Genomic DNA, 25364 nt, shown 5'->3' with positions numbered 1-25364 from the left:
TCACACTCACAAATGGATTGTTAAATTATGAATTGCCCGAGATGAGAATTGTAAAACAAAAAGCCTCAAAGGAGGATCGAACTCCTGACCTTTCGCTTACTAAGCGAGTGCTCTACCGACTGAGCTATTGAGGCACCTGTTTTCCAACAAAGAGTATAGCATATCACATTAACTTCAATTTCTTCCTTCGCAAGGTTGAAGCCATCGTGGCTCCTGTGCGGATGCCCGCCATGTCCTTTGACTCCATCGGACTATTTGGATTCAACACGCGCGTTGCTGTCAGAACAAACCCACTGTTGTTAAACATATTCATGTACGGGTGCGTCCGCATCGGAAGCACCTGGTATTTACGCATAAAGTTCTCACTCATCGAAATATCCACCCACTGTCCGCTTCGTTTGAGTCCGGCGAATAGCTCGGCCAGGAGGGCTTGGTACTGCGAGTAAACGACGAGAACGCCCGAAGGCTGCAGATACGGCAACAACAGCGGCACTTCTTCCAGCGGGTTGTTCGAGGCCACCACGAGGCTGTTCACGCCTCGGCGAAGCATTTCGCGCTGCTCGTCCAGCGTTGGCTGCCAGCGCTCCCGCAAGAGACGGTCCAGCCGCTTTTTATAGATGGCGATGAGCTCAGCGTCGCGGAGCGCGGTGCCGTCCTTGTGGACCATGGGAAGATCGGTTCGGGTGTGGAACATCTTGGTGGGGAGATGGATGGTGCGCGGCGCGGGGAGCGGCAGCGGGAGAGGAAGCGGGGAATCGTCCCGAACGGGCTGGGAGGCGTGGTCGATGGGACGGATCTGCAGGAGATCGGAGAGGTGCCAGATGAGAAGCGTGTTGCGAATGTTGGCGGTGTAGTCGGCGAGCGTGAGGTCGCGCGGCTCCGGGGCGAAGGAAGGCTCTTCGTACTTGTTCTCCTTGTCGATTTGATAGTCGTTCTGATCGCACACCACATTGAAGTTCAGCCGATTCACGCAGTCATAGCACGGAATCCGGTTGTCGTGGTTGTTCACCGCGAAGACCAGCCCGTACCCGCCCAGTCGCTCCATGATGCTCCCCACCACGATGCCCATGCAGTCGTCGAACACCATCACCTTCTGGCCGGGGTGGATGTTCGCCAGGGAGAGCATGTAGGCCAGCGTGTCGAAGCGCAGATAGCTACGTCCCAGCGGCCTCGCGAACCTACTTCAGCTTCACTGGGTTCTTCATGTACTGCTGCTCACACACCGTCTGCGCGTTCGCTTCGACGAGCATGCAGCGCAGAATGTACTTCTCGGACTTCTTTTTCAGGTATTTCTTCTTCGAGAAATCCGTCTTGCCGTCAAACGTGACACTGCTCGAAGCCAACTCCTGCAGAATGGCGTGGCCGCTTACTCCTTCTTTGCGCATTCTTTCGATATCTTCTTGTTGCAGAGTTTGGTGTTTTATGTCATCCACCAGTTCCCGGTTATCGTTCTCGTCGTTGACGTCCACTACAAGTCAATCTCCGAATTATGGGCATACCATCAGCAACATCCACAGGAATGAGAGGCTCATTGACCGGAACGAGGTGCTTTCCTTGGACTTCGAATACGGTTCCATAGCGATGTCCAACTAAGTCCGAAATTGGGTAATGCTTCCTCTGTAGCTTGATCTCGCTAAAAACATCAAATTAACAATCTCAAAATAACCCATTCTTCAATGCGTATCCGTAACGTCTCGACCCATCGTTTAGATAGAGGAAGAACTGATAACCTTCAGAAAGCGACATACTGCTTCCTATTGATAACTGCTGCGAGGTAAAAAAAGCATACTTCAAACTACAGAATGGTTTTTTGAGGTTTGATCGAGGAATAAAAATGCACGCTGTGGGATTTGAACCCACGAGTACTCCGTACAGTGGGACTTGAATCCACCCCCTTAGACCACTCGGGCAAACGTGCTCGTTGAAAGCATTCCACTGCTTGAGTATATAAATAGACCGCTATGTGCAAAGAGAGATCCAAAAGCTTATTTGGTGTGGAAACAAACAGATCCTAAACAACTTACTTTGCTTTCAACATCTGCATCACATCGTCATAGCCCTTGTAATCTCCCGAGGCAAACAGTTTAGAGAGAGCTGACTGGTTCGGCTTCAGCACTTGCTTCATCTGCTGCGAAGCATTCTTCGTCTTCAGAAGCTTGCGAGCGAGGAAGAGAGACTCCGGGTATCTCTCGAGGAGCGGCAAGAAGGAACTCTTCAAGGGGGTAATGATTTCCTTTTCGAGCAAATCGCTGCTCTCCGAGTTGTCAAGAGCGGCAATCAAACGCTTCCAGAAGACTGTCCAGGCCTGGCTCTTCCACACTTCGCCGTACGTCATCTCCGGCTCCGGCTCTGCCTCTTCTTCTTCCATCGGATTTTCCTCCGCCTCTGCCTCTGCCTCTTCCTCGTTCTCTCCTTCTTCTTCTTCTTCCTCGTTCTCTTCTTCTCCTTCTTCCTCGTTCTCTTCACCCTCTTCCTGCTCTTCTACCTTCTCTTCTTCTTCACCCTGCTCTTCTTCTTCTTCACCCTCCTCCTCCTCTTCTTCTTCTTCCTCCATAACTTCCTCCTTTGCCTGAGGCACGGGCTCCGCTTCGCTCAAATCAGCTGAGAGAGGACGCGTGGGGTCCTCCAGCGTTTTCTTCACGACCTCACAAATTGCCTTAAGCAGCTCTTTGCGCTTCTCTTCATCGCAGAACATCAAGTCTACACCTCACCGCACAATCCCTTTCCTACATTCCAGAATCACGTTCACCGCGTTGTTATCCGTAATCAGCACTGGCAACTCAGCAAGAATCGCGCTCTACACTTCACCTCGATCCCTCGATCCCACGCTTAGCAACATATGCTTCTGCAATTCTTCAACTCGCTTCGAATAGTCTCGCTTAGCAGTTTTCACTTCTTCCTTCTCGCCCTTCTCGTTCATGATCGTGAACGTGGGCACTTCGAACAGACCCATCTCATTGAAATACGTGTGGTTCTCTAGGGATTAGCTCGTTCTCGCACCAATACTGGGACAAAGCACAGCCAACAACACACGGCAACCCTACACATGACCCACCTTCGAAACTCTCTACAAAAGAAGAATGCAGCATTCGACTGAATCCAGCCTTCAGTTCGGTAAAGATCGAGTTCAACATCACCAGATCATCCACAGAATAGAGCAGCTTGATAATCACTTCATATCTACACATCACATGGCCTTTCTATTTCTACCCGAAGATATGGATCGCCGTGTCCACCATGATCGTCTTATACGAGTGAACGATCTTTCGCTTGTTCTACATCTCAGCTCCAGCGCTAACCAGCACCTTGTTGTTGCAATAGTTCAGACCCTCCACGATGAAACGAGCGCCCCAAGCGGTCGTCGAAAGCGCGGGGAACGCCGTGTCCACCTGGTTCATCAGCATCATAATGCGGCGAGGATCCGCGATTGTGATGTAGTCATAAAGAATCTTATGAGCATACGAGTTATCCAGCATCGCTTTGCTGACCTACGGATTACGATCAGGACGGAGGCCAACCAGCTTCGAGATCACCACGAGCAGGTTCGCGTAGATTTTCTCCTTCAGCAGCATATTCTTCTCGATGATGTCCTTCGCCGTCTTGCTTTCCGTGTCCTTCAAATTCACGTACTGGCGGTGGTACAGCTCTTCGAACAGCAGGAAACTCTGCCGAGCCGTCAAGACATGCTCGTACAAGTATTCAATCACATGCTACAAGTCAATGAGGCAGAAAACGCCCACGGAGGCCATCTGGTGAGTGCACATCGACTGCAGCTTGCCGTTGATCGCCTCTAAGAACGCGTTGACGTCCTCCTTCGAGCTGTAGCGCAGCATGGACTCCACTAAGAAGTGGCCGTGCTTCGTTTTGCTGATCGTAACCACAGAGCGAAGCAGTTCCTAATCATCAAAGAGGATACAAATAAGTACTTTTGTGATGGAGCTGCGCTGCTCGGGAGTTCCGTACTTGTACAATGACTGGATGATACGGCTTCCATCGTGCTTCAGGCAAATGTCCACGATCTTTCCAGAGAGCAGCTTCATGAGCTTCAGAACCAATACTTCTCTTTCCTCCTTGGGGATGTCCGTTAGACGCAAGCGGTTCCAAATCTCCTTCGCCTACAACTCATCCCGGAATTCGCTCCTGCTACTTTAAAAACCAGCTCTCCGTCGGGTTTTCTCATCTTCTTCTCCAGTTTCATTTTCTTCTGTTCTTGCTTGGCTTCCTGCTTGGTCATCTCCTTCTTCTCCGTCTTCTAGCTCATCACTCCAGATGCACATTCCACCTACTTTGCTGTGCAAAAAGCGGCATTTTGCCCCCTTTGTGCACTTGGAACCAAACTTACACTCAACCATGATCTATACGTCACTCCCAGACACACTGCACTACTTTTCCCTTTTTATTCACGGCAGAGCTCTTCCCATTTTCCTTTGGAGCGGCACCTCCGGCTTTCGCCTCCTTTTCCTATTGCTTTATCCATGAGAAATAGGCGTACATTCACCTTTTTCTGGTCTTTCACCATAACGATGGAGAATTATGGAGATATTGAATGGACTAGAACGATATGTATTTCAAATTGTGGTTTGTTAAGGAGAGATATCTCAATTTTGGCTCAGTGGTTTGTGACTGCTCTGTAAATGCGAACGACGAATGTTCAAGTCCCATTCCTGCTTTCGTTTTTCTTCACTGAACATGGATTCTCTTGTTTTCTAAAATCAGATTTAATTCCTTTTGTGTATGATAAGCTTCTAGAATGTAGAGTATTCCAAATTCAATTATTTTTACCATTGCATTACATGAATATAGAGCAGGCTTAATCGAATTTTATTTTTGCCATTGCATTCTGAACCAGAGATTGCTTTTCATATAAAGTTTATCTTTCTAAACTGGAGGATCTGCTTTTCTTAGTAGAATCTGCTATGAATTGATCTAATTGCTTATTTCGTTTCTATCTATGTAAGTTGGGTTTCTGGTTGTACTTTTGGGAAATGGGCGAAGCTAGATGTTGTCGTTATAGGAATCATGATGACCAGACTTTATGGTTTTTGTGAGCCGAAACACGACAAAATTGATTGCTTTTCTGGTTATTGGAATGGCTCTAGTGGTTGTTTCGCCTTCCAGAGGACTATACACTCACAGTTTGTAGTTCTTCTTTTTGCCTAAAGAGGTGTAAGAATGGCATTTCTTGCCATGATCCTGCATTTCTGTTGGATCGAACCACTGACTTAATCCAGTTTATCGAGGCGAATGGTAAGTGTGTGTTCTGTATATGAGGATGTGTCTTTCTTCCATATGATGATACGTTGCCGCCCCAGGCATAATGTTGGTGATGAGGTATGCAACTTACTGAAATGGATGTTGTAACGGACAGTAACAATAGTGTTGCAATAATGGTGTGTATTTCATGGCAATGCATTTTGCTGCTCATGCGATGCATGATTAACCACGTTTCTGTCATTGTTGGCAGGAATGCAAATAATTGTGCAAGAGTGTTCCCAACAATACTTGGTTAGTGGCTGTTGATTGCTGATACAATCACCTCTGGTGTTGGTGTATATACTAATCGTCTAGGTTGGAGCGCTTCTTGCTATATTGGATTCGGCGGAGACGAAGTGTGTCGGTTGTTGCGAAATGACCTTCACAGTGACTCCCGCTCTTGCACGCCATGGAAGGTAGTCTGACTACCGCTCAGTGAAGTCTCAGGCAGCAAGAAAATCCTAGAGTTATGGACGGTTGAGCTTGCGCAAGCTTGCTCCTGCCCTGCCACTATATTCCTGATCCGGATGAGTTGCTCTGCAGCCTTGATCTATTTGGAAAAACCATAGTGGATATAGTCTTACAATTTGTAGCTTAAGTAGTACTGAAGACATTTGTTTCCCGTTCATTGGAGAAGTGTGATTGGGATTGGATTGGGTTGGAGTCAAAGTTTCATACAAGAAACAACAAACCATATTTCTATTTCTATTCAGGTAAGTGGAGTGATCATATGATATGCGAAACTCGAGTGATTGATTGATTGAGTGTTTGAGTGTACGAGATGTGATGAGCTACATCTACGACGGTCTTAAGATGCCAAGGGCAACTGATTATAACTGGATGTACTGAATCTTGTAACGAGTGTATTGTGTTTGTATCGAGGATGAAAATGTTACCACCACTCCTAGGGATATCTGTTCCATTGAGCAGATAGTGCTGCGGAGTTAGAATCTCTGAGATTTTTGTGGTTGTGATTATTATGTGCGATTGCTCGCCAATGTGTAGGATGGTAATCTTTCTGTGGTTTGCTATCCAAGGATTGTGCGACAGATTGATTGATTTGTACTCGAGAGTTTCGCTTTTGTAACGTTGCTCTTCCTTTAACTAACCAATATGTATAGAATGATTGAGATGTGAAGAGAGTGTTGCTAAATGTCATCATTCTTGAATCACTACTCTGTAATAGAAAGAGAGAGAGATAGGTATGAATTGAATCCATTTCTTTGTGGATTTGTGTTCTTTGATTGTTTTGTGGGATGATTACAATTTCTTTCCCCATATGATCGACTCTGATTCTATGGAAAGATTCATGTCATTGCACATTAAGCCAGGATGCAGTGATGCATGACCACTCTATGTTTTGAATAATCTGTATGATGAAAACCTTCTAGCATGATCCATGATTGCTAACTACTGTGTTATTCTCCTGATAGAGATTTGTGGGATGATTACAATTTCTTTCCCCATATGATCGACTCTGATTCTATGGAAAGATTTATGTCATTGCACATTAAGCCAGGATGCAGTGATGCATGACCGCTTTTCTCCAGTTATTCCAACCTAAGTTCCTGTTTCTAGGAAGCGAAGGTCATAAACACTGGAGGAAAGATTCAGTGATTCCTTGGTGTGTTATAGTGGCTAATTCCCACATAACCAAATGCTTAATTACTAATATCTATTTAGTGTGAGAGAACCGGACCATCTTCAAGAAGAAAAGGAGGAAGACATTATGCATGTATTTTACTTGGCAGTGGAAAGAACGGATTGTTTGTTCGAAGAAACACAGCAGAATCGATGGGTTGAATCATCCATGGTTCTTGAATACGAAGTGTGCATGGGGTAGAATCCGCCACTTGGATCGCGACGCATGTTGTAGCTTCCATAGCGGCTATTGTCCGAAGGCAGCGATCCCAGTCCGTCGTTCATGCGAGGATAGGTCCGAGGAACGGAGGGCGAGCGTGAGGGAGGGAACACAATGTTGTCGGGGTCGCGCAGCGTGAGCGGCACGTCTTCATAATCGTCGGGGATGGGGTCGTTGCCCTCGGAGAGCAGCGTCTCCATGAGCCGCGGATCATTCATGCGGCTATCGAAGTAGATGGAGTTATGTGGATTGTCCACCAGCCCGGAGGGCAGCAGGGAGTTCCCTCCGTAGGAATGCGGCCCCAATCCCTCCGACCGATTGCCGCGCATGGTGCTGGGCGTGTAGGACATGTTCATATAGCCGAGCCCGTCGTAGTCATCCATGGGATGATAGGGTCGATGCACGTGATCCATCTCGCGGTACGGATATCCAAAGTACGGCATATCCGAATACGGGTAGTTCACGAAGTCGTACGTCCGCATCGGCTGCTCGTACGGCGTGTACAAATTCTCCGTCCACGGTGCAACGCCCATGGACCCGCTCATGGACCCGCCCATGGACCCGCTCATGGACCCGCGGGACTGCTGCACCATTCCCTGCCCCGCAAACATGGACGGAACCGTGTAGTTTTCTTTGGGCTGCGCGGCCACGCAGAACTCCGCCGCGTTCGGCGAGAGAGGCTGCGAATAGAGCGGGTACTGTGCGGGACGACGCGCAGCGGGTGTGTCGGACCGCGACGCGGGCGACGGCCGCGCGTCCGACGCGCAGAGATGCGGGAAAATCCCGGGCGGGGCCTCGGCGGGTCCCGCGGGTCCCGCGGGTCCGGGCGGGTCGAAGAGGCGCTTCCCCGCGGAGGGGAGGGCGACGTCGACGGCGGGGGGCAGGGAATCGATGAGGGACGGAGAGAAAGAAAGCGGCGACATCCGCGAAGCGTCTCTTGCAGGCACGGCGCGAAGCTGAACCGCGGGTTGGCTCGGAGGGAGCGCAGCGGTGGCCGCGGGGGAGGCCGAGGGAACCGCGGGGAGCGGCTTGGGGTCGTGGCGCGAGGAGGAGCGGAGAGAGGGGTTGGAGGGCTTGGGAGCGCGCGCGGAGGGACGCGAGGAGGAACGGAGAGAAGGCGCGTCCGGGGACTGCTTGGCGGAGCTGAGAGACGCGTCTGGCTTGGAAACAGGCTTGGAAACAGGCTTGGAGGAGAGGCGAGAGCTGGAACGCGATACTGGCTTCGAGGAAAGCTTGGAATCCGGCTTGGAATCCGGCTTGGGCTCAATTTTTGGTTCTACTTTCGGTTCCACTTTAGAGTCGATCTTGGGTTCCACTTTCGGTTCCACTTTCGGTTCCACTTTAGATTCCACTTTAGGTTCCACTTTTGGTTCCACTTTAGATTCCACTTTTGGTTCCACTTTGGAGTCGTTCTTGGGTTCCACTTTGGATTCTGGCTTCGATTCAACCTTTGATTCAACCTTTGATTCAACCTTTGATTCAACCTTCGATTCAACCTTAGGTTCCACTTTAGATTCCACTTTCGATTCCACTTTAGAGTCGTTCTTGAGTTCCACTTTTGGTTCCACTTTTGGTTCCACTTTCGATACTGGCTTCGATTCCACCTTCGAATCGATCTTCGATTCCACCTTCGATTCCACCTTCGATGGCACTTTCGCCTTTTGTTCGACCTTCGTTTCCATCTTTGGCTTCTGCTCAGGCTTCGATTCCACCTTCGCCTTCGATTCCACTTTCAGTTTCGCCTTCGATTCCAGCTTCGATTCCATGATGGGATCCGGTGTGAACTCAATCTTCAACTCCAACTCCGATTCAGCCTTCGAATTCAAAATCTTCTCGATCTTCTGCTCCAGCTTCTGCTCAAACTTCGATTCCGACGTTTTTCCCTGTTCCACCGACTCCAGTTTCCCCTTTTCTTCATTTCCACGTTTCGTTTCTCTGTCCAACATTCCTCCTTCTTCCATTCCATTTGCATTTGCATTTGCATTTGCATTTGCATTTGCAGTCGATTTTCCTTTATTCTTCCGCTTCATCTCCGCATCCTTCTTTTCTTTCTTCTTCTTCTTCTTCTCCTTCTCCTTCTTCTGAATCTTCTGCGCCACTTTCCCCAACTCTTCCTGCATCAGCGTCTCATTCAGCGTCGACTTCTGATTCTTTTTCACCACGCTATCCAGCAAGTTCAGACTCTTCGATTGCGGAATGCTCGCCGCTAGCTTCGCCTTCTTCTCCCCGGTCAGCACCAGCTTCTCTCCCGGCTTCGATGCCGCAGACGAATGAATCGCAGGCGCAGGGATCTCGATGAATCCAAGCGAGTGGTCGATCGCGTAGTAGCGAGTCCGCTTGATGTTGTTGTCCACGATTTGGAGAATGCGACGCTCCACCGTGATGGCGTTGGTCTCGATAATCTTTCGGAATAAGAAGACGAGGGACATCAGCGTGAAGAGGAGCAGCGGCACGATGAGATACCACACTCTACACGGGAACAAAAAAGCCGCAGAACGCACTCGTAGAGATAGGAAGAAGTGACTACCGCGAAGTTCTGAATGCAGATCTGCTCGATCACCAAGGAGTAATGGAAATCCAGCAGCACATCGCGAATCCCCACGCTCGAATTCACCTACCCTTCACGCCCTCGCCGCACGCCCCACGCGCAGAACGAACGACTCCTCTGGAGCGCAGTTCGGATAGTTTATCAGCAGCATCTGGATCCGAATGTCGCTGCTCATCGGAATCCCTTCCGTCGGGAGTTCTCCGAACCCAGACGTGATCGAAAACGGAATTCCGCCGTACGGAATCACGTCCGACCGCACGTCCTCGTCCGTAAACCGCGGTTTTCCCGACACAAACCGCGACTGCGCGACCTCGACGGGGCGAAGCAGCACGCGCGCGCGCCGCGTGGGCTGGCCGTCGGGAGTGAGCATCGAAACATTGAAGAGCTGCACGGTGACGTCGCGCCGCAGAAGCAGCTCCGCCTTGTGGTAGGTTTTGATGTTCTGGTAGGTGCGCGGATCATATTTCAAATCGGGTGTGATCGAGTAATCGAAGTAGACCGTGAGATGCTACCCATGAAAAGGAGAAACCGGAGAAACCTCGTTGAGAAGACCGGCAGAATCGCCGATGAGAATGGGCTGCTCGACGCAGCGCCCCGCGAGGAGAACTAGAGATAAAGCGGAGATGGAAAAAATACGCGGCTGCAAGCCCGTATAGTTATTGAAAAGCATGAAGTACTCGCTGAACACTCCGAGGTTCGTCGGAGTAAACGTCAGCGGCCCCAGCACGAGGCGGCCATTGGACGGAATGGTTCCTTCCAGCACCGCCTCCGCGTCGATTGCGATGCTCTCGGAGCGATTCGAGGGGAGGAACCCTGCGATCTCGCGCGTGTCGGGCGCGGCGGCCAGTCGAACCAACACCGGGTACTCCAGCGGATTGAACAGCGTGAGCGTGAGCGTCCGCGCGGTTCCCAGCACCGTGTCGCTGAACAAAACGACGTCCTGGCCCTGCACGATCGCGTGCTGCGCGTTGTCGAAGGACAGAGAGCGGGACTCTTTGAGATCGGCGCAGTGCAGCGACTCGCCGTCGTGCTTCGGTCCTGCGTGGTACGCGTAGAAGAGCGATTCGTCGACCTCCACGCCGTGTACGTGGCGGTAATGCCGCGAGCAGGACGGCGTCTGCGCGTGCCAGTCGAGAGGAAAGCCCAGATCGGAGAGGAGCGTGAAGAGGCCCTTGCTGATCATGGAGGAGAGCGTGTGGCGCGGATTGTGAAGCAGGTTGACGAGCTTCGGGTAGATGTGGATGTGCACGTCGATCGATCCCGCGTAGTTCGTTCGAATTCTACGAGTTGGAGAGAGAGAAAACGAAGCGAACGAGAGCGTTTCGGACTCGTAGGAGTCGGAGGCGCGCTGATAGATCGCTTTCTGCTTCGAGCAGCGATCCAGCATGCTCGCGGAGGGCTCGGATGGCAGCTGCGCGAGCTCGGTTCCGAACATTCCGCGCGCGGGCAGCACGTCGCAGAGCAGCGAGCGACAGGCGTCGTATTCTTCGGTGGGGTCGTAGTGGAGCGTTCCGAGGAAAGAGGACGCGCCGTCTGGGGAGGAAAGGAGCCTCGAAGAGGGGTATTGAAGCCCGAGATTGGAGGACGAGACCTCGACGCTGAGGATCTCGAGATCGGTGCCGAGCGTGTTGACGTATTGAATGTTGTGGAAGACTTTGTCGTGCCCGAAGAAGATCTTGAGGTCGATGGTGTTGTTGGCGTCGCCGACGGTGAGCGTGCCGTTCAGATAGAGATAATGGACTCCCAACGAGAGCTGCGGTATAGAGAGGAAGGAGCAGACAAACCTTCTGGATCTCGGTGGTGACCTCGACGACATCGGAGAAGTTGTAAGTGACGATGGAGGGAATGCCGTCGATGGGCTGCTGATAGGCGTCGATCGCCGGGGACGGATTGCGAAGCGGATTCAGCTCGAAGAGGAACACCAGGTATTCCCACGGGGCGAACAGGATTTGATGCACGGGCAGCGAGAACACTACGAACGATCGACTCATCTCAAAAACGAAAACGGTTCGGGAGACTCGCTTCGGAAGCGGTCTGGTTGTTGAGTTGGGCTCGGAAAATGGGGTAGAAGCTCACGTGCGGGAGATTGGAGGAGCGGATGGTGGCTTCCACGCTCACCGGATTGCGGTTGTAGAGCACCACGGTCTGGTAGCGATGGTCGTTGGGGTGGACGTAGCCCATATCGAGATTTAGCGAGAGCAGCGACGTGGCGGAGAGCACGGGCGTGAGCCGCGTCCCCCAGTTGATCGACTCGCCGTCGACGAGCCTGCGGTTCATCGGACCCCAAGCGACTACGGCGAGGCGAGGAGATTGTTGGAGACGTACGTGGAGAGCTGGCCGTCGTAGACCACGAGATCCACGGGGATGGACGTGAGATTCGTGTGGATCCACAGCGTGGTGCTGAACACTGCGCGCTGCCTACGCTCGATTCCTGCATCCACGGCTACATCCGAGGCCGATACCGCGCCACATGGAACAGAACGTACAACGGCGTGAAGGGGCGATGCGCCGCCGCCGCGCACGCCACCGTATGATTCATCTGCGCGTCATCCACGCCCTCCTCGCCCACCGTGAACCGCGTGCCGTTCCACTGATCGCTCACCGTGATATACGGCATCGCGCTGTCCGCGATCCCCACGCGCGTCACCGCGATCGGCACCGGATACTCGTTCCGCAGCCGCAGCGGGATCGGCAGGATCTTCGACCGCACCGACGGCTTCAAGCAGAAGAACAGCGGCGACGGCGCCACGACCGCGCCTTCCACCACTCTACGCGTCACTCCCCGCGGGGATGCCCACGTGTACGCGTAGGGAACGACGAGAGGCTGCGTGCCGTTGAGGTGGATGGTCACAACGCCGCTGTAGTTCCCGGGGAGCGCGGAGGCGAAGGCGATGTGCAGCACCGTGGCGTATTGGAAGGCGCGGATCGTCGTGTTCGCCACCGCGTGGACCGGCAGAAGGGACGCCTCCGCGCCGCTGGACAGCCCGCCGTCGTGGACTTGGATGTGTACCGACTCCACCACCAGCGGCGTGGGGTTGCTGTTCAGCACCTCCAGGTCCCGCGCCGTCTCCGCGTCTACGAATAACCGCGGGGCAGCGAGCGGACATTGCGGAAGGTAGCCGAGAAAGAGCGACTTGGGCCGCGTCTGGACGATGCCGGAATCGCCGAAGAGCTCGACGGGGATGGTGAGCGTGGCGACGTCCAGAACCACGCTGATGGTGCCCTTCCAGTGAGCCCGCCACGCCACAACGCACGAAGAAATACGCGGAGCCGCTCCAGCCGCTCGAAGCCACGCTGAACGCGAAGATAACCGCGGAAGACTGCTCGGGCACGACCCACTCTGCCATGAGGGAAACGGAGAAACCCGACCGATCTCGCTGGGCGCGGAAATGTGGACTTGGAGCTGCGGGTCGGAGGGAACCACGCGGAAGACGCGGATTTTGCGCGTTTTGCTGGGGTTCCAGAGCGAAACGGACTGGCTGAAGGTGCTCCCGCGGGGAATGTGGGTGTTCATATAGGGAAGGACTTTGTAGGGGTTTTCGACGCCCACGACGACGATCTGATTGGTTGAAGGGAGAGGAAAAAGAAAGCACTTTGTAGTTGAGGATTCCAAAATTCGTGTAGATCGTGCACAGTAGTTCGGTCATTCCGAGCGATTCCGGAATGAGCCGGATTTCGTAGGTGCCGCTGTCGTCAGGTTTGATTGTTACGGGGTTGTGGTTGGAAATGGAAACCAGAGGATCTTTGGAAAACTGAAAAGATCGGATTTTCAATTCAGCAGAGTGGTGGGTGTTATAAATATTGAACTTCTACAAAATTAGTCTCGAACGATGCACATCGACTCCTGTCCACTGCTGACACACAGGCTTCTCTGAAAAATTGAGAACTGCGGGCTCTAGGATAATATACTTCAGCTGATCTATCGATCATTCTCGAAACACAAGATCCACCTATTTTTGGAGATAGCGTTTCTGCATACGGATATTCGTTAAATTTGACATCTACGTGATTTTCGCTACTATCTACCCGTTAGGAAGAGAGAAAGAGTCAAAGTACGAGGAGAAGGTCTCTTCGCCCGTTTTCTGCTATCGCCTACGAATAACCTCGATTCCCAAGCCGAAACGTACCTTTTCCTCTTGATGCTCCTTCGCATAACCATAGCAACGTTAATGCGAAGACAAAAAGAAAACGAATTGTACAACAACCTCTGCTAGTCATTCGAACTAGTTTTCAGTTGGTATGTAAACAAGTAAACGAAAAACTGCCTTCCCAGCCCTCTCTCCTCTTCCTTTCTTCCAACAAACAACACTAAATATATTTACCTTAACGCAATTAGCAGAAACATTAACAATTATTCCTTATTAGTTAAACAACTCCTCATCCTCCTCGTAACTACCACTAGCACCCATCGATCGCTTCTCGTTCAACTCGGTGAGGGAGACTCCGTCAATCAGAATATCGTAGTCCCAGCCAATTCTTCCTTCCAAGGTAGCATCCGAAATCAGCACAGCCACTTCACGACCCTCGATACGGAACGGGAACGTGAAGTCCAAACCAGCATCGAAGAATTCATTCTCTTCGTACTCGGTATCTCCATCAAGAAGAACCACCTTCTTTCCAGAAAGCTGGCTGTGGTACACAGCGATCGTGTGTTCCTCGCCCTCAATAACAAGCTCCCAGGTAATCTTCAGCTTGGTCTTCTTCATGAAGCGGCCCACACCCTCCTTTGTGTAGGAGTGGATGTAGCACTTCTCAGGGTTCACTTCCTGGTCCACGGGATGAGGTCCGTTTTTCCAAACATCCTCGCGCTCCTCCTCCTCTTCCTCGGACTCGTTACGGACTCCCATCTCCTCAATATCAACTTCCTCCAGATCGTCCTCAGGCTCCTCTTCCTCCTCCTCTTCCTCTTCTTCCTCGACCTCCTCTTCCTCGACCTCCTCCTCTTCGACCTCCTCCTCTTCAAAATCGTCAAAATCGTCGTCTTTACGCGGCATCTAAGTTACCGTGAGTAAAATATGTACAAAATCAACTCCATCGATTGCATCAACATTTTGTAGCAGCTACTTACTTCCTATTTAATTATCTAAGAGATATTATGAGATTTCTTAAACACACAATAATGTTTGGCCATGTCCCAATTCCATTATTTCATAAGGTTCAATTAACGGTTATATTATAGCATGATATCTGATTTGTATTTCGAAAGTCTCTTCCTGTACAATTACGGGAAGGATGGAAAAAATTTAAAATAGAAGACGATGTGGCCAAAAGAGCTTGCTTTTTGAAAAGATCAGCCTTTTGGCGCTGGACCCTTAGAACTACCCTTTTTCAAATTATCAATCCTGCCTTGTTCGGATTTTTTTATTTCTATCACCTCCTGCCCACGAATAACTCACATTTCCACGATTTCTCCATTTCTCCACCTCACTATTTCCGCTACCAACAACCCAAATGCTGTCCACTGTGTTCGATATGACCATTTCTGAGCTCTGCCCCACTTCTGCGCCCTTCTTTGGTTTTATGGGAGTTGCTGCTTCTATCATCTTTGCCAGTGCGTTTTGGATCATAAAACGATAACCCTCTAGATCTTGGCTCTGCCTACGGAACGGCGAAGGCTGGAGTGGGTGTATGCTCGATGGGTGTCTTCAGACCTGATGCTGTCATGAAGAATATGTTGCCTGTCATTATGGCTGGTATTTTGGGTATCTACGGACTTATTGCCTCCATCATTATGGTGTATGTCAGTAGGGTTCGTTTCCACGCTTCTCACTCTAGTCACTCCTCCTGGTGCTGATGGAACCCACTACTCTAGCTTCTCTGGCTACGGACACCTCGCTGCGGGTCTCAGCTGCGGTCTCTCGTGCCTGGCTGCGGGTCTGTCCATTGGTATTGCCGGAGATGCCGGTAGGCTACGCCTAATTGGTTGCTGACGCCTAGGTGTTCGCGCTTGTGGTCAACAAGAGAGAATCTTCGTCGGTATGGTGCTGATGCTGATTTTCGGAGAGGCTCTTGCTCTGTACGGTCTGATTGTGGCCATTGTCATTGTCACTGTCACGGGAGTCAAGTGTTAAGTTAGTTCGATTGTTTTGCAACAAACACGCAATGTTACATGGTCTTCTTCTTGATATGCGAAGACAGCTGAATGCTCAGCGAGGGCGACGAGGACACCAGCAGCTAGATCAAAGCCCCGCACAACCACTACCGGAGTGCACACATCATCTCCGCGCGAACCGGAACCGTTCATACTCGACGTTTGCGCTACAGAGTGCCGATTGTACGAAGATCGCGGCGATGTCGGCTCGTATACGGTGGAAACGACGCGCTTGTCAGGACGGGGCTTGCTCTTGCGCGAATCAGTGCGAATGTAGGTGGAAAGGAGCAGAATAGAGAGGGGAGTGATTTCCGTAACGAAGTAGAAGAAGAAGAAGTACATCGTGCTATGGATGATGATGACGATGAAGAGAGAGAGGTACGAAGCGTAGAGATGCGATCCAATGAGATGCATGCTGCCATTCGAAGAAGTGCTGCGAAATAAAAGAAAAGGAAAGAGATAAAAACTCAAAGTCCAACTTGATGAAATCGAAGAGAAACAAAATCTCGATAATGGCTCGGAAGAAAAAAGTAAAAGAAGAAATAAAGAGAATTATGATCATCTGGAGTCGAATCGACGAAAAAAAGATAGCATACCTTGATGATGATGTTGCGCGATACCTCGATGCGCTTCATTTCAAAATAGATGCGGAATCCGTAGAGTAGAAGAGAAAATAAGCAGAAAAAGCAGAGCACGGTGAGGATGAGACTAGAGGGAATGGAGGGTTAACGCACATCAGCCTACTGAGTGCAGTTGATTGTAATTTCAACGTCTACGAATAACCCGAGAAAAACGGAGAAGAAAGAAAGCATGTACGACTACATTGAAGAAGAGACCGTGAACATACGCACATAATCATCCAGATAAACACTTTTCGAATCGCTGGTTGGATTAAACCAAGCAAAGCATAGTAAATCTGAACGATGAACACCACTTGCAGAGAAAGACTAGATTGCAGTCGACAGATAGTCATACCCAGTTATAAAAATCAAATTGGTTGTCTCTTCTATCATTGTTATCACGTAGGTACGACAGAATTCAGGAAACGTGAAAAAGACATGGCTTATAATTCTATAGGGAAGTACACATTCAAACCACAAACGCAAGAATCCGAAAGAGCGAACCAATGAATACAAATAGGTAAATGGTCTTGCGGACTTCACTTCCAAGACTTACATCCCTAAAGGAATTATGCGTTTGGTTTCATTGCAATACACATTATAGGAGGTCGAACAGTACTCTAAGGCAACTAACCCTGCAAAAATAACATATACGACTGCTTCAAGTAACAAAGCAATGTCCCATATGGTGATTGCTTTCATACTCTCTGCAACAGAAAACAAAAAGTGGATGTCTGAAGAATGGAATGAATTATTCGATTTGAATTGATTGATAAAGAGAGTATACACAAAATGAGAGAGTTAACAGGTGCAACAATCATGAGTGTTAGAATAGAAATGGTGGCATTCTGAATACGTAATGTGTTGAAATATTGGTGTCATTCAATATACTTTTGCTTCGTAATTGTAAAATCTCCGTTTACGAAGATTTATTCGTGAATAGACTCATTATGAGTAGTACAATACGAGAAACTGACAAGAATTGTACATACGAATCATTGAACTAATTATTGGTCATTCGGTAAATAATATATATATATATTTATTTTTTGTGTAACTCACCAGAATCGATGAGGATTTAAAACTCAAAATAGCAATTCGAAAACAATTGCATAATCTTGCCTAAAAATATAAAGTAAAAAACTATCAATCTCTTTCTCCCATGTACATACACCCATGGAGTTATGTTGTTATAAAAAAGAATCCCTGTCTCCTTGCCAAATAACAGTACTATTTCTCATACGGTCAAGCATAAAAAAAGAACAAGCAAAACTCTATTGAATGTGTATTTATTACAAGAATCGAGTCATTTTGAATGACTCTTACCAATGAAACTCCCATTGTTCCAGAAATCTGATCGATTCTATTATCATTTCGATATGAGGAAGTGTTTTTCGTTTTTGTTTCTAGCATTCTGTTTTGTAATTCTATCTACGGCAGAGGGAGTGGCGTTCAGTGAGTGCACATCGGAGGACGAGGCAATCGAGTGGCTGCGCCAACGTATTGAGTCGAACGAGAAGATCGACAAGAACATTATTTCGATTGTACGGGTTTTCTTGAAACATGACTTGTAGGCAGTTCAGCGTTCTTGGTGGTCGGCTGCTGAACACATTGTAAATGTTGCACAAGAGCAGAAAATCGATATTTCTTCTGCGTTTTCTCGATCGGCTGCCATTATCAGGTTGGCTGCTTCTTTTCGCTGTGAGCTAGATCCAATCTTCAGAAAATACAGAATATGATCAATAACAACAAGAATGACTGGGCAGTGATTAGTCCCGCTTTCCAGTGGGCTCAGGGAATGAATGATGTACTGTTTTTCCATCGCAATCGAGACTAGATCAATGTGAATATTAAATACGCTCACAAATGGGACACTCCTGCCACGCTCGGTTGCCATGTTGCCAACATCACGTTCTCTGAGCGATCCGTGTATGTGGAGTCCAAATGGTGAGTTTGCCAGGTTCCATTCACTCTAGTCCTTCGACCAAGAAGAAGTTCGTGCTGAATCTGGCGCTGCGCAAGGAGCTGAATCCAGAAGTATTGCTTTTCGTTGGATTGAATGGAAGGAATCGCGTTGGAACGACGCCTCGGTGGGTCGCGTAGTGCTCATGATGAAGAAGAAGGAGCGTGGACACTGGGAGAACATTTTAGCGGTAGGGGCGGGACTGGAACTCGATGGTAGAAGAACGAGAAGGCGCCTCGCAATATGCACACTTGGTGGTCGATGAAGGATCAGTTGGAGAAAGAAGACGATTCGACGCGAAAGGCGGAGGAGCAGAAGCGCCAAGACGAGGAGAAGAAGCGGCAGGATGAAGAGAAGAAGAAGGAGGAAGCCAAGAAGAAGGAGGAGGAGCAGAAGAAGGCTGCGGAGGAGGAGCAAAAAGTGCGTGAAGCGGTGAAGGAAGCGAGCAAAGCGGCCGATGAGGAATACAAAAAGAAGGAAGAAGCGAACAAAGAGGTGGAGGTGAAGGCGGACGGATCTGTAAATTGAGAGGGTGGTGTGTTTGAGAATAAATAAATAAATAAATAAATAAATAAATAAATAGATAGATAATTTAATAAATTAATTAATAAGCAAACAAACAAACGCACAAACAAATGACTACAACGCGATGGGCTGTCGACAGAGCGGACAGTTGTGACTCTGCGAGTTTTTGAACCACGTCGTCAAGCAGCTGCTGTGGAAGCGTCCCACGCAGTGCGAGCAGTTCCGATCGGGCAGCGAATGCGTCGAAGGGTGCAGCACGCAGTAGCAAATCGGGCAGGGCTCGAGATTGGACACGTGGTGAAGCAGCGATTTGGCGATGAGAACCATGCTCATATAGAAAGGCCGGTTGTTTGAGAGTCGTTTGCGGATCATCACTTGCCATTTCTCGACGGACGCAGCGCGCAGGAAGGAGTTCTGGTTATGAATCAGCTGCATGGGAGGCCAATCGCTAAGCTACGATCGAAATATCCAGCGGATAATAGTCGGAGAACACGAAATGCACCACCACCGGCGTCATATCGATCATCAACTGCATGTAAATCTGCGTCTCACCCCTCTCCTCGCGCCTACGCCGTCCGACTTCGTGTCAATCGTCACGTCTTCCAGATCCTCCTTCTGCAAAATCTGCGTCGCACGCTTCACGTTCTCCAGCAAAACCGGCTTCGTTAGGTAGAAATGCGTGTAGGCGCGCAGCGACATCACTCGCTGCTGCGAAAGCCCGTTCACATTGTTGATGAACAAGTACTGCAGCTGCGCAGGGAAGGAAATACCCAGTCTGTACAACGTGTAGATCGCGATCTGCGACTCCCAGTCCGCTTGGAACAGCGCCATCGGCGAGAGATCCGGATAGGCCGGCTACAATGAAACGAGTTTTGAACGCAAACGCGGCTCTTGGAGGTGAGCGAGGTCTGCGGGATGCGTCGAACGATCGTCGTGAAGGCGTTCGGAAGCAGTTCCGTGCTGAACAGCGTGGAAACCAGGGAATTCAAACCGTCGAAGAGCGTCTGGGTTTCGAACTGCGCGGCGCGCGCTTCGTCGGAGAGCTCGGCTTGCTCGTCTTCGTGCGACAAGTCCTCGGTTTGAGTGATCGCATCGGCTTCGTAGCACACGATGATGAGATAGAGAAGAAGCTTCTCGACCGCAGCGTTCTCAAACTGAGCGGGGTTTGCGAGTCGTTGAAGAGCCTGAAGCACCGAATTCATGGAGTGTTCTGCAGATGAGACGGCGATCGCAACGCGACTTTCTCGCAATAAGAAGAGAATGCAGATCGTCAAATCGACCGATTGCTCCAACGAAGAAGAAGAAGAAGAAGAATCAGCGAATTGGGAAATCCAATCGGTGAGTTGCGAAGTGATCGAAGGGAGATGGAGCGTCGAGATCGACTTGTAGATGCGAGCCAACACGCTGCGATGCCGCGATGCGATCGGCGTTTGGAGATAGCGATTCAGAACGGAGAGAATCGACGTGCTGAACTGAAGCAGCAGCGAATTGTAGACCGCTTCCGGGATTGTGTACGCATTCAATTCATGGATTCGCAGCATCATCTTCAACGACCGCGTTACTATTATTCATCACACGCCTCCAAACCCAAACAAAGGAACGGGAAATCGACGAACGACGCGCTGCACTGCGCCAGAATGTTCCACACCTCGCCTTCGAACAGCTGCGTCATGTCCTGATTCAGCGAATACAGCGACAAAATACTCGTCACCAGCGAGATCATCGCGGGAACGAACTCCTTCTCTTCTTTACACGCTTCGCTGAGCGCTGTCGCCGTCGCCGTTCCCTTCACTGCGTAGAACAGCGAGCACAGCTCCTTCGCCAGCTCCGTCAGGCGACTCTGCTCCTCTCCAGTCAACGCCACAAAGCGATTCAGTCCGCATTCCAGCGATCGCATCGCGTCGAGCAACGTGGAAACGGAGGTCCCGGCGAGGGCGGAGTGCAGCGAGGCCATCCAGGAAGCCAGCTGGGCGTAGTAGACGTCGGTGAGGGGAGAGGCGTCGTGGAACTCGAAGGCCTCGTTGGAATGGCAGAGCTTCTTCAGATATTTGGAAAGAAGCGGGTGCGGAATGGCGGATTTGAGGATCTCGGGGAGCTCAAAATCGGAGAGGAGCGTGATGAAGCTGGGCAGAGCCGTTACATAAAGATCGTATTCTGATGGGTGAGCGAAGGAAATGAAAAGAGAGGTACTAGGGGAATTGGAGGGGATGGATTGGAAGAGAGAGAAGGCCTGAATGAGATCGGGAATGGAGCAAGCGACCGATCGCAATTGGATGTGGCGCAGCGAGCTACGATAAACCAAAGAGAACGTCGCGTACACGTGGAAGGTCTGGAAGAGCACAAAGCGAATCATGTGAGACACCGGAGAGAGATGCAAACAAGGGTCCAACACCAAATCCACTTCGCTGATCGCTTCGAGAATGAAATCGTAATCGAACGAGCCGGTGAGGATCTGTCTCCAATACGCCTCGCTCTCCAACAGCTCGCGGAGAGGCTGCAGATAATCCACGCACAGCGGAAGCAGGTCGGAGAAGAACACGAACTGCGCGTCCGAAAGGTTCTGCTGCAGCCAATCGACGAAATGATTCACCAGCGATTCGTAGAACGACGACAGCGAGATCTCCGCGATGGCGTCCTTCCGATCCAGTCGCTCCGAGTCGGGGAGTGCGATCAACATCGCAATCAGCGTCTCGATCGACCGAGCGGAGAACTGCTTCGCGAGCGGTCCTTTAAACAAAGTCAGCACGAAATCGATTTCGAAATCGCTGAGAACCGCTTCGATTCGACGCATCATCTCCTCTGAATTCACCACGAGCGAGTCTTCCAGGATTGCAAGCAGCAGCGTCGCGTCATGCACATCCACCAACTCAATCACATCGCGCTGCAGGCCGGGAAGGTCCAGATCCTTCAGCAGTTCCAGCAGGAAGGCGCGGAGGTTCCGCGGGGAATCCAACGAACCAATGCGGCTGCGCAGCGCGTCGACGAGCGTTTTCCCCGCGGTTCCGAGGGAGGAAAGCAGGGCGATGTAGCTCTTGAGCACGGCGGTTTCTAAAGTCAAAGAAGCGATGGGAGCGCACTGGCTTCGAAGAATTCGTCGGTCAGGTGCGTTGCAATCTCCGCGAGGATCTGCGAGGTCACTTTTTCTTCGCAGCCCGCCAATTCGCTGGCGAGAAACCCGATCAAATCGGCGAATTGGGCCGCGTATTGCTGAAGCCGCGCGAAAACGTGCTTCAAAATGGAAAGATCGGGAATGGATCCTTTCAAATAGTCTTCGATCACGCACTGAATCTGCGTTTGGACGCACTGCGAAACTTCCGAGGCGATCGACGTGTTGGCGAGCGCCGACAACACGCGCAGACGATCGGATTGGTGTGGGTTCTGGACGTCTTTGAGCGCGGCGAGGAAATAGGAAGCGAAATAATGCGAGAAAATCGCGGGATTCGCTTCGACGAGCGAGGGAAGAATCGTCAGAAGCTGATTCAGCGCAGCGTTCGACGCGTGCTCAAAGAACCGCAGAAACATGGGCGTGATGTGGTCCGCCGCTTCTGCCTTTTCTGCCTCCGCTTCTTGGCTCAGCAACTGCTTTCCCAGCTCCAAATACACGGGAATCAGCGATTCGGAGGGCTGGAATGTGGGATTGGAAGGGAACAGCGCGTCGAACAGCGCGCCACTCCACTGCGCAGCCGACTGCCCTGCGGGCTGCACAAGACAGCGGTCAAACACGCGGAAGACGAACGAGAAGTTCTCGCAGGCGACGACTCCGAAGGGATTGTTTCTGCATCGAATGAGACGAATTCGAGTACTTGCGAAGCCGCGTCAGCAGCACTTTCGTGTAGGATTCCAGCTTGGTTTCCGCGTAGATCGCAGGATATCTACATCGCCATGCTGCCCTGCCACCCACTTCAGCGAAAGCGTCATCCACATCGTTAGTATGTTGTCGAGATGGCTCTTCGTGGCAGGTGTTTCTTTGGGACCCGTTTCGGAAAGCAGCTTGCGAACCTGGCTGCTGAACTGCATCGCCTCCGTGGAAGAAAAGTCGAGCGTGTCCCAGGGAAGCGAGTTCGCGATCTCCATGACGAGGATGAGCGTGTTGGCTCCGCCAGTCTGCGTGACCTCGCGAATGCCCGCGAAGAGAGCGGAGCGATAAAGAGAAATGGAAGAGGAGGGAATAGGGATTCGATATTGGAGCAAGGCGGTGAAGACGAGTTGGGATGTGGTGTGGAGTCGCTCCATGGAGTCGCTTATTGATTCTAGAGATGGAAGAAGCGAAGAAACAGGACCTGTTTCGGTGTGGTGCTGATCTAGCAAATTGTAATCTGCATGACCGAGAGAATCGGCCAGAAGGAGAGTTTCTTCAAAGTATTTGGCGAGGACAGCATTGCGACGCTCTTCTGGAATTATTTCCTGCGGATGACGCACAACCAGAGGCAAAAACATTGAACAGATCGGTGCTAAACTGCTTGACAGAACTGTTTACATCGCACATGTAAATCTGTAAAGGTACCATGAAGTGCTTCACAAAGTGTTTCACATCGCTCCTAAGAACTCCCAAGGCTTCTCTCAAACCTGAAAATAGACACCGGACAACAAAACTACGTTTACTGATTTCGTATCGGACTTGAAAACTCTGGCAATACAGCATTTCATTGTAGTAGAAGCAGAGGGAGGGCATCATTTCACTCACATCCTGCTTGGAAGCAGAAGCAAACACCGGCTCCATCTCTTTTAACGCCTACACTCACACTCCAAGTTCAATCTCACTCGAATGCGCGTTACTGTGCTTTTCTTGAGCAAGAGCTTGATTTTGCTTCGATAGAGCTCGTTATTACCAAAATAGACCGCAGTCTGACCGACGGACACAGTCTGCGAAGGAGAAATTGGCGAATTAAATGACACCCCATTCAGCAAGTCCATATTTACAAGACTTGGGTCAGACAATGCGGAAATAAAGTTTTGGGACTGGCTACTCTTGGCAGGTCCCTTATCTCCTTTAGCACGTCTATTTGACTTTGTACTCATTAAGAAAAAAATGAAGAGCGAAAGAGGAGAAAACTCCCGCGGGGAAGTCCGTGTTGTTAAAGTATATACAAAAGGGAAATCCTTATTGCGGTTATTCTGAATCCAAGGCCGGGTAGGATTTTGCAAGGATACTAGCACTATTGAAAAGATATCTATTTGAAAGATCAACATGAATTTGCGAGTGAGTGTATTTATCGAGTTGTGATCGGCAGCAACCACTCCAGAGACGAGTAACACAATATTCGGTTATCAGAGCCGTTGGCAAAGGAACCTTTGGAATTGTATATGAAGCGGAGGAATGCGGCACGGGGAGAATAGTCGCCGTGAAGAAAGTTTTTCAGGACAAGAACTACAAGGTGTTTTCTGTGTTTTCCAGTAATCTTGTAGAATCGCGAGTTACAAATGATGAAGTTGCTCAGCCACCCCAACGTTGTGACGCTGTACAATTCCTTTTACTCGCAAACGGAAGCTGTGTTGCTTGTCAGTTCCCATGACTTCTAGGGAGAATATCTTCATCTGGTAATGGAGTACATTCCGGATAACCTCTACCGCTATAACAGGCGTTTTGTGAGGGCCCATACCCTGCTTCCCCTCATCTATGTCAAGGTATCGATCGCATCTCTCTTTTTTTACTCCAGCTGTATACCTACCAGATGTTTAAAGGCCTCGCCTACATCCACTCGCGCGGCATCTGCCACCGCGACATCAAACCGCAGAACGTGCTCATCGATCCCAAGACACACGTGATCAAGATCTGCGACTTCGGCAGCGCGAAGCGCCTGTCCCCCAACGAGCCCAACGTCTGCTACATCTGCTCGCGCTACTACCGCGCGCCGGAGCTGATCTTCGGCGCGACGAACTACACGGTGGCGGTGGACATCTGGAGCATGGCGTGCGTCGTGGCCGAGCTTCTGACGGGCTCCTCGCTGTTCCCTGGCGAGAACAACGTGGGACAGATGGTCGAGATCATCAAGGTGCTGGGGACGCCGACGGACGAGCAGGTGCGGCGGATGAATCCGAACTACAATCCCGGGAAGTTTCCGAATATCGCTCATAAGGATCTGAGCGAGGTGAGCGAGACGGAGAGGCGTGATGTGAAGGTGCTGGTGCATTGCCACGACGCGCAGGCGATCGATCTGATGAGCAAGCTGCTGGTGTACATCCCAGAGGACCGATTGACGGGTGAGGGAGGGGAAATGGCGTGAGGTGTAGCCAGCGAAGTGCTGCGCCATCCCTTCTTTGACGAGCTGCGAGCGCTGAAGCAGCTCCCGGACGGCGCGCCGCTGCCCGAAGGGCTTTTCGATGATTGATTGATGAATGAGTGAATGAGTGAATGAGTGAATGAGTGAATGAGTGAATGAGTGAATGAGTGAATGAATGAATGAATGGATTCGTAATCAGCAGCCAAAGAGAGCGCCAGAGCGCCCTATAGACCAATTCCAAACTAGCCTTGTATGATAAATGAACGTGTTTGTTGCAAACAG

General features: G+C 50.4%; 10 protein-coding genes; 4 read left to right on the top strand and 6 right to left on the bottom strand.

Moving 5' to 3' along the window:
• Nucleotides 1-163: 163 nt before the first annotated feature.
• On the bottom strand, nt 164-1746 carry GSBLH_T00004077001 (uncharacterized protein; the record flags this gene model as incomplete). The annotated part of the gene is made up of 4 exons (XM_013042920.1): nt 164-1154; nt 1183-1468; nt 1500-1633; nt 1667-1746. The coding sequence occupies 4 exons, from the start codon at nt 1744-1746 to the stop codon at nt 164-166; spliced, it is 1491 nt and encodes a 496-aa protein (XP_012898374.1).
• A 274-nt stretch (nt 1747-2020) lies between these two features.
• GSBLH_T00004076001 (uncharacterized protein) lies at nt 2021-2695 on the bottom strand (the record flags this gene model as incomplete). The annotated part of the gene is made up of 1 exon (XM_013042919.1): nt 2021-2695. One exon carries the CDS (start codon nt 2693-2695, stop codon nt 2021-2023), a length of 675 nt encoding a protein of 224 aa, XP_012898373.1.
• A 1201-nt stretch (nt 2696-3896) lies between these two features.
• Nucleotides 3897-4508, bottom strand: GSBLH_T00004075001 (uncharacterized protein; the record flags this gene model as incomplete). XM_013042918.1 has 2 exons in its annotated part: nt 4148-4508; nt 3897-4115 (listed from the first exon to the last, which is right to left on the bottom strand). Exons 1-2 carry the CDS (start codon nt 4178-4180, stop codon nt 3897-3899), a joined length of 252 nt encoding a protein of 83 aa, XP_012898372.1. The 5' UTR covers nt 4181-4508.
• Nucleotides 4509-4894: 386 nt separating this feature from the next.
• Nucleotides 4895-7014, top strand: GSBLH_T00004074001 (uncharacterized protein). XM_013042917.1 has 3 exons: nt 4895-5109; nt 5144-5247; nt 5569-7014. Exons 1-3 carry the CDS (start codon nt 5036-5038, stop codon nt 5676-5678), a joined length of 288 nt encoding a protein of 95 aa, XP_012898371.1. The 5' UTR covers nt 4895-5035; the 3' UTR covers nt 5679-7014.
• Nucleotides 7015-7040: 26 nt separating this feature from the next.
• On the bottom strand, nt 7041-8796 carry GSBLH_T00004073001 (uncharacterized protein; the record flags this gene model as incomplete). XM_013042916.1 has 2 exons in its annotated part: nt 7041-7293; nt 7322-8796. 2 exons carry the CDS (start codon nt 8794-8796, stop codon nt 7176-7178), a joined length of 1593 nt encoding a protein of 530 aa, XP_012898370.1. The 3' UTR covers nt 7041-7175.
• A 5175-nt stretch (nt 8797-13971) lies between these two features.
• Nucleotides 13972-14656, bottom strand: GSBLH_T00004072001 (uncharacterized protein; the record flags this gene model as incomplete). XM_013042915.1 has 1 exon in its annotated part: nt 13972-14656. The coding sequence occupies one exon, from the start codon at nt 14654-14656 to the stop codon at nt 14024-14026; it is 633 nt and encodes a 210-aa protein (XP_012898369.1). The 3' UTR covers nt 13972-14023.
• Nucleotides 14657-15100: 444 nt separating this feature from the next.
• GSBLH_T00004071001 (uncharacterized protein) lies at nt 15101-15740 on the top strand. XM_013042914.1 has 4 exons: nt 15101-15213; nt 15248-15406; nt 15438-15566; nt 15600-15740. The coding sequence occupies exons 1-4, from the start codon at nt 15183-15185 to the stop codon at nt 15731-15733; spliced, it is 453 nt and encodes a 150-aa protein (XP_012898368.1). The 5' UTR covers nt 15101-15182; the 3' UTR covers nt 15734-15740.
• Nucleotides 15741-17752: 2012 nt separating this feature from the next.
• GSBLH_T00007172001 (uncharacterized protein) lies at nt 17753-18601 on the top strand (the record flags this gene model as incomplete). The annotated part of the gene is made up of 7 exons (XM_013042913.1): nt 17753-17762; nt 17784-17917; nt 17948-18054; nt 18084-18180; nt 18211-18320; nt 18350-18410; nt 18440-18601. The coding sequence occupies 7 exons, from the start codon at nt 17753-17755 to the stop codon at nt 18599-18601; spliced, it is 681 nt and encodes a 226-aa protein (XP_012898367.1).
• A 374-nt stretch (nt 18602-18975) lies between these two features.
• On the bottom strand, nt 18976-20063 carry GSBLH_T00004070001 (uncharacterized protein; the record flags this gene model as incomplete). The annotated part of the gene is made up of 4 exons (XM_013042912.1): nt 18976-19290; nt 19319-19402; nt 19432-19716; nt 19746-20063. 4 exons carry the CDS (start codon nt 20061-20063, stop codon nt 18976-18978), a joined length of 1002 nt encoding a protein of 333 aa, XP_012898366.1.
• Nucleotides 20064-23960: 3897 nt separating this feature from the next.
• On the top strand, nt 23961-25346 carry GSBLH_T00004069001 (Protein kinase). XM_013042911.1 has 7 exons: nt 23961-24061; nt 24093-24236; nt 24268-24351; nt 24382-24486; nt 24519-24950; nt 24981-25062; nt 25093-25346. Exons 1-7 carry the CDS (start codon nt 24050-24052, stop codon nt 25188-25190), a joined length of 957 nt encoding a protein of 318 aa, XP_012898365.1. The 5' UTR covers nt 23961-24049; the 3' UTR covers nt 25191-25346.
• Nucleotides 25347-25364: the final 18 nt, after the last annotated feature.

This window comes from Blastocystis hominis (assembly GCF_000151665.1).
Source record: "Blastocystis hominis, Singapore isolate B (sub-type 7) whole genome shotgun sequence assembly, scaffold_5".
Lineage (NCBI taxonomy): Eukaryota > Bigyra > Opalinata > Blastocystidae > Blastocystis > Blastocystis hominis.
Note: the sequence above shows the minus strand (reverse complement) of the source record. Positions and strands in the feature narration are given on the sequence as shown.

Excerpts from the sequence above, each read along its gene's own strand:
- GSBLH_T00004074001 (XM_013042917.1), top strand. The coding sequence starts at position 5,036 with ATGGTTTTTGTGAGCCGAAACACGACAAAATTGATTGCTTTTCTGGTT. Across the intron at positions 5,110-5,143 it reads ATGGCTCTAGTGGTTGTTTC|TTCTTCTTTTTGCCTAAAGA; the intron begins GCCTTCCAGAGG and ends CACAGTTTGTAG. Across the intron at positions 5,248-5,568 it reads CCAGTTTATCGAGGCGAATG|GTTGGAGCGCTTCTTGCTAT; the intron begins GTAAGTGTGTGT and ends CTAATCGTCTAG.
- GSBLH_T00004071001 (XM_013042914.1), top strand. The coding sequence starts at position 15,183 with ATGGGAGTTGCTGCTTCTATCATCTTTGCCA. Across the intron at positions 15,214-15,247 it reads TGCTTCTATCATCTTTGCCA|ATCTTGGCTCTGCCTACGGA; the intron begins GTGCGTTTTGGA and ends ATAACCCTCTAG. Across the intron at positions 15,407-15,437 it reads CATCATTATGGTGTATGTCA|TCACTCCTCCTGGTGCTGAT; the intron begins GTAGGGTTCGTT and ends TTCTCACTCTAG.
- GSBLH_T00004069001 (XM_013042911.1), top strand. Across the intron at positions 24,487-24,518 it reads TTCCCCTCATCTATGTCAAG|CTGTATACCTACCAGATGTT; the intron begins GTATCGATCGCA and ends TTTTTACTCCAG. Across the intron at positions 25,063-25,092 it reads CCCAGAGGACCGATTGACGG|CCAGCGAAGTGCTGCGCCAT; the intron begins GTGAGGGAGGGG and ends CGTGAGGTGTAG.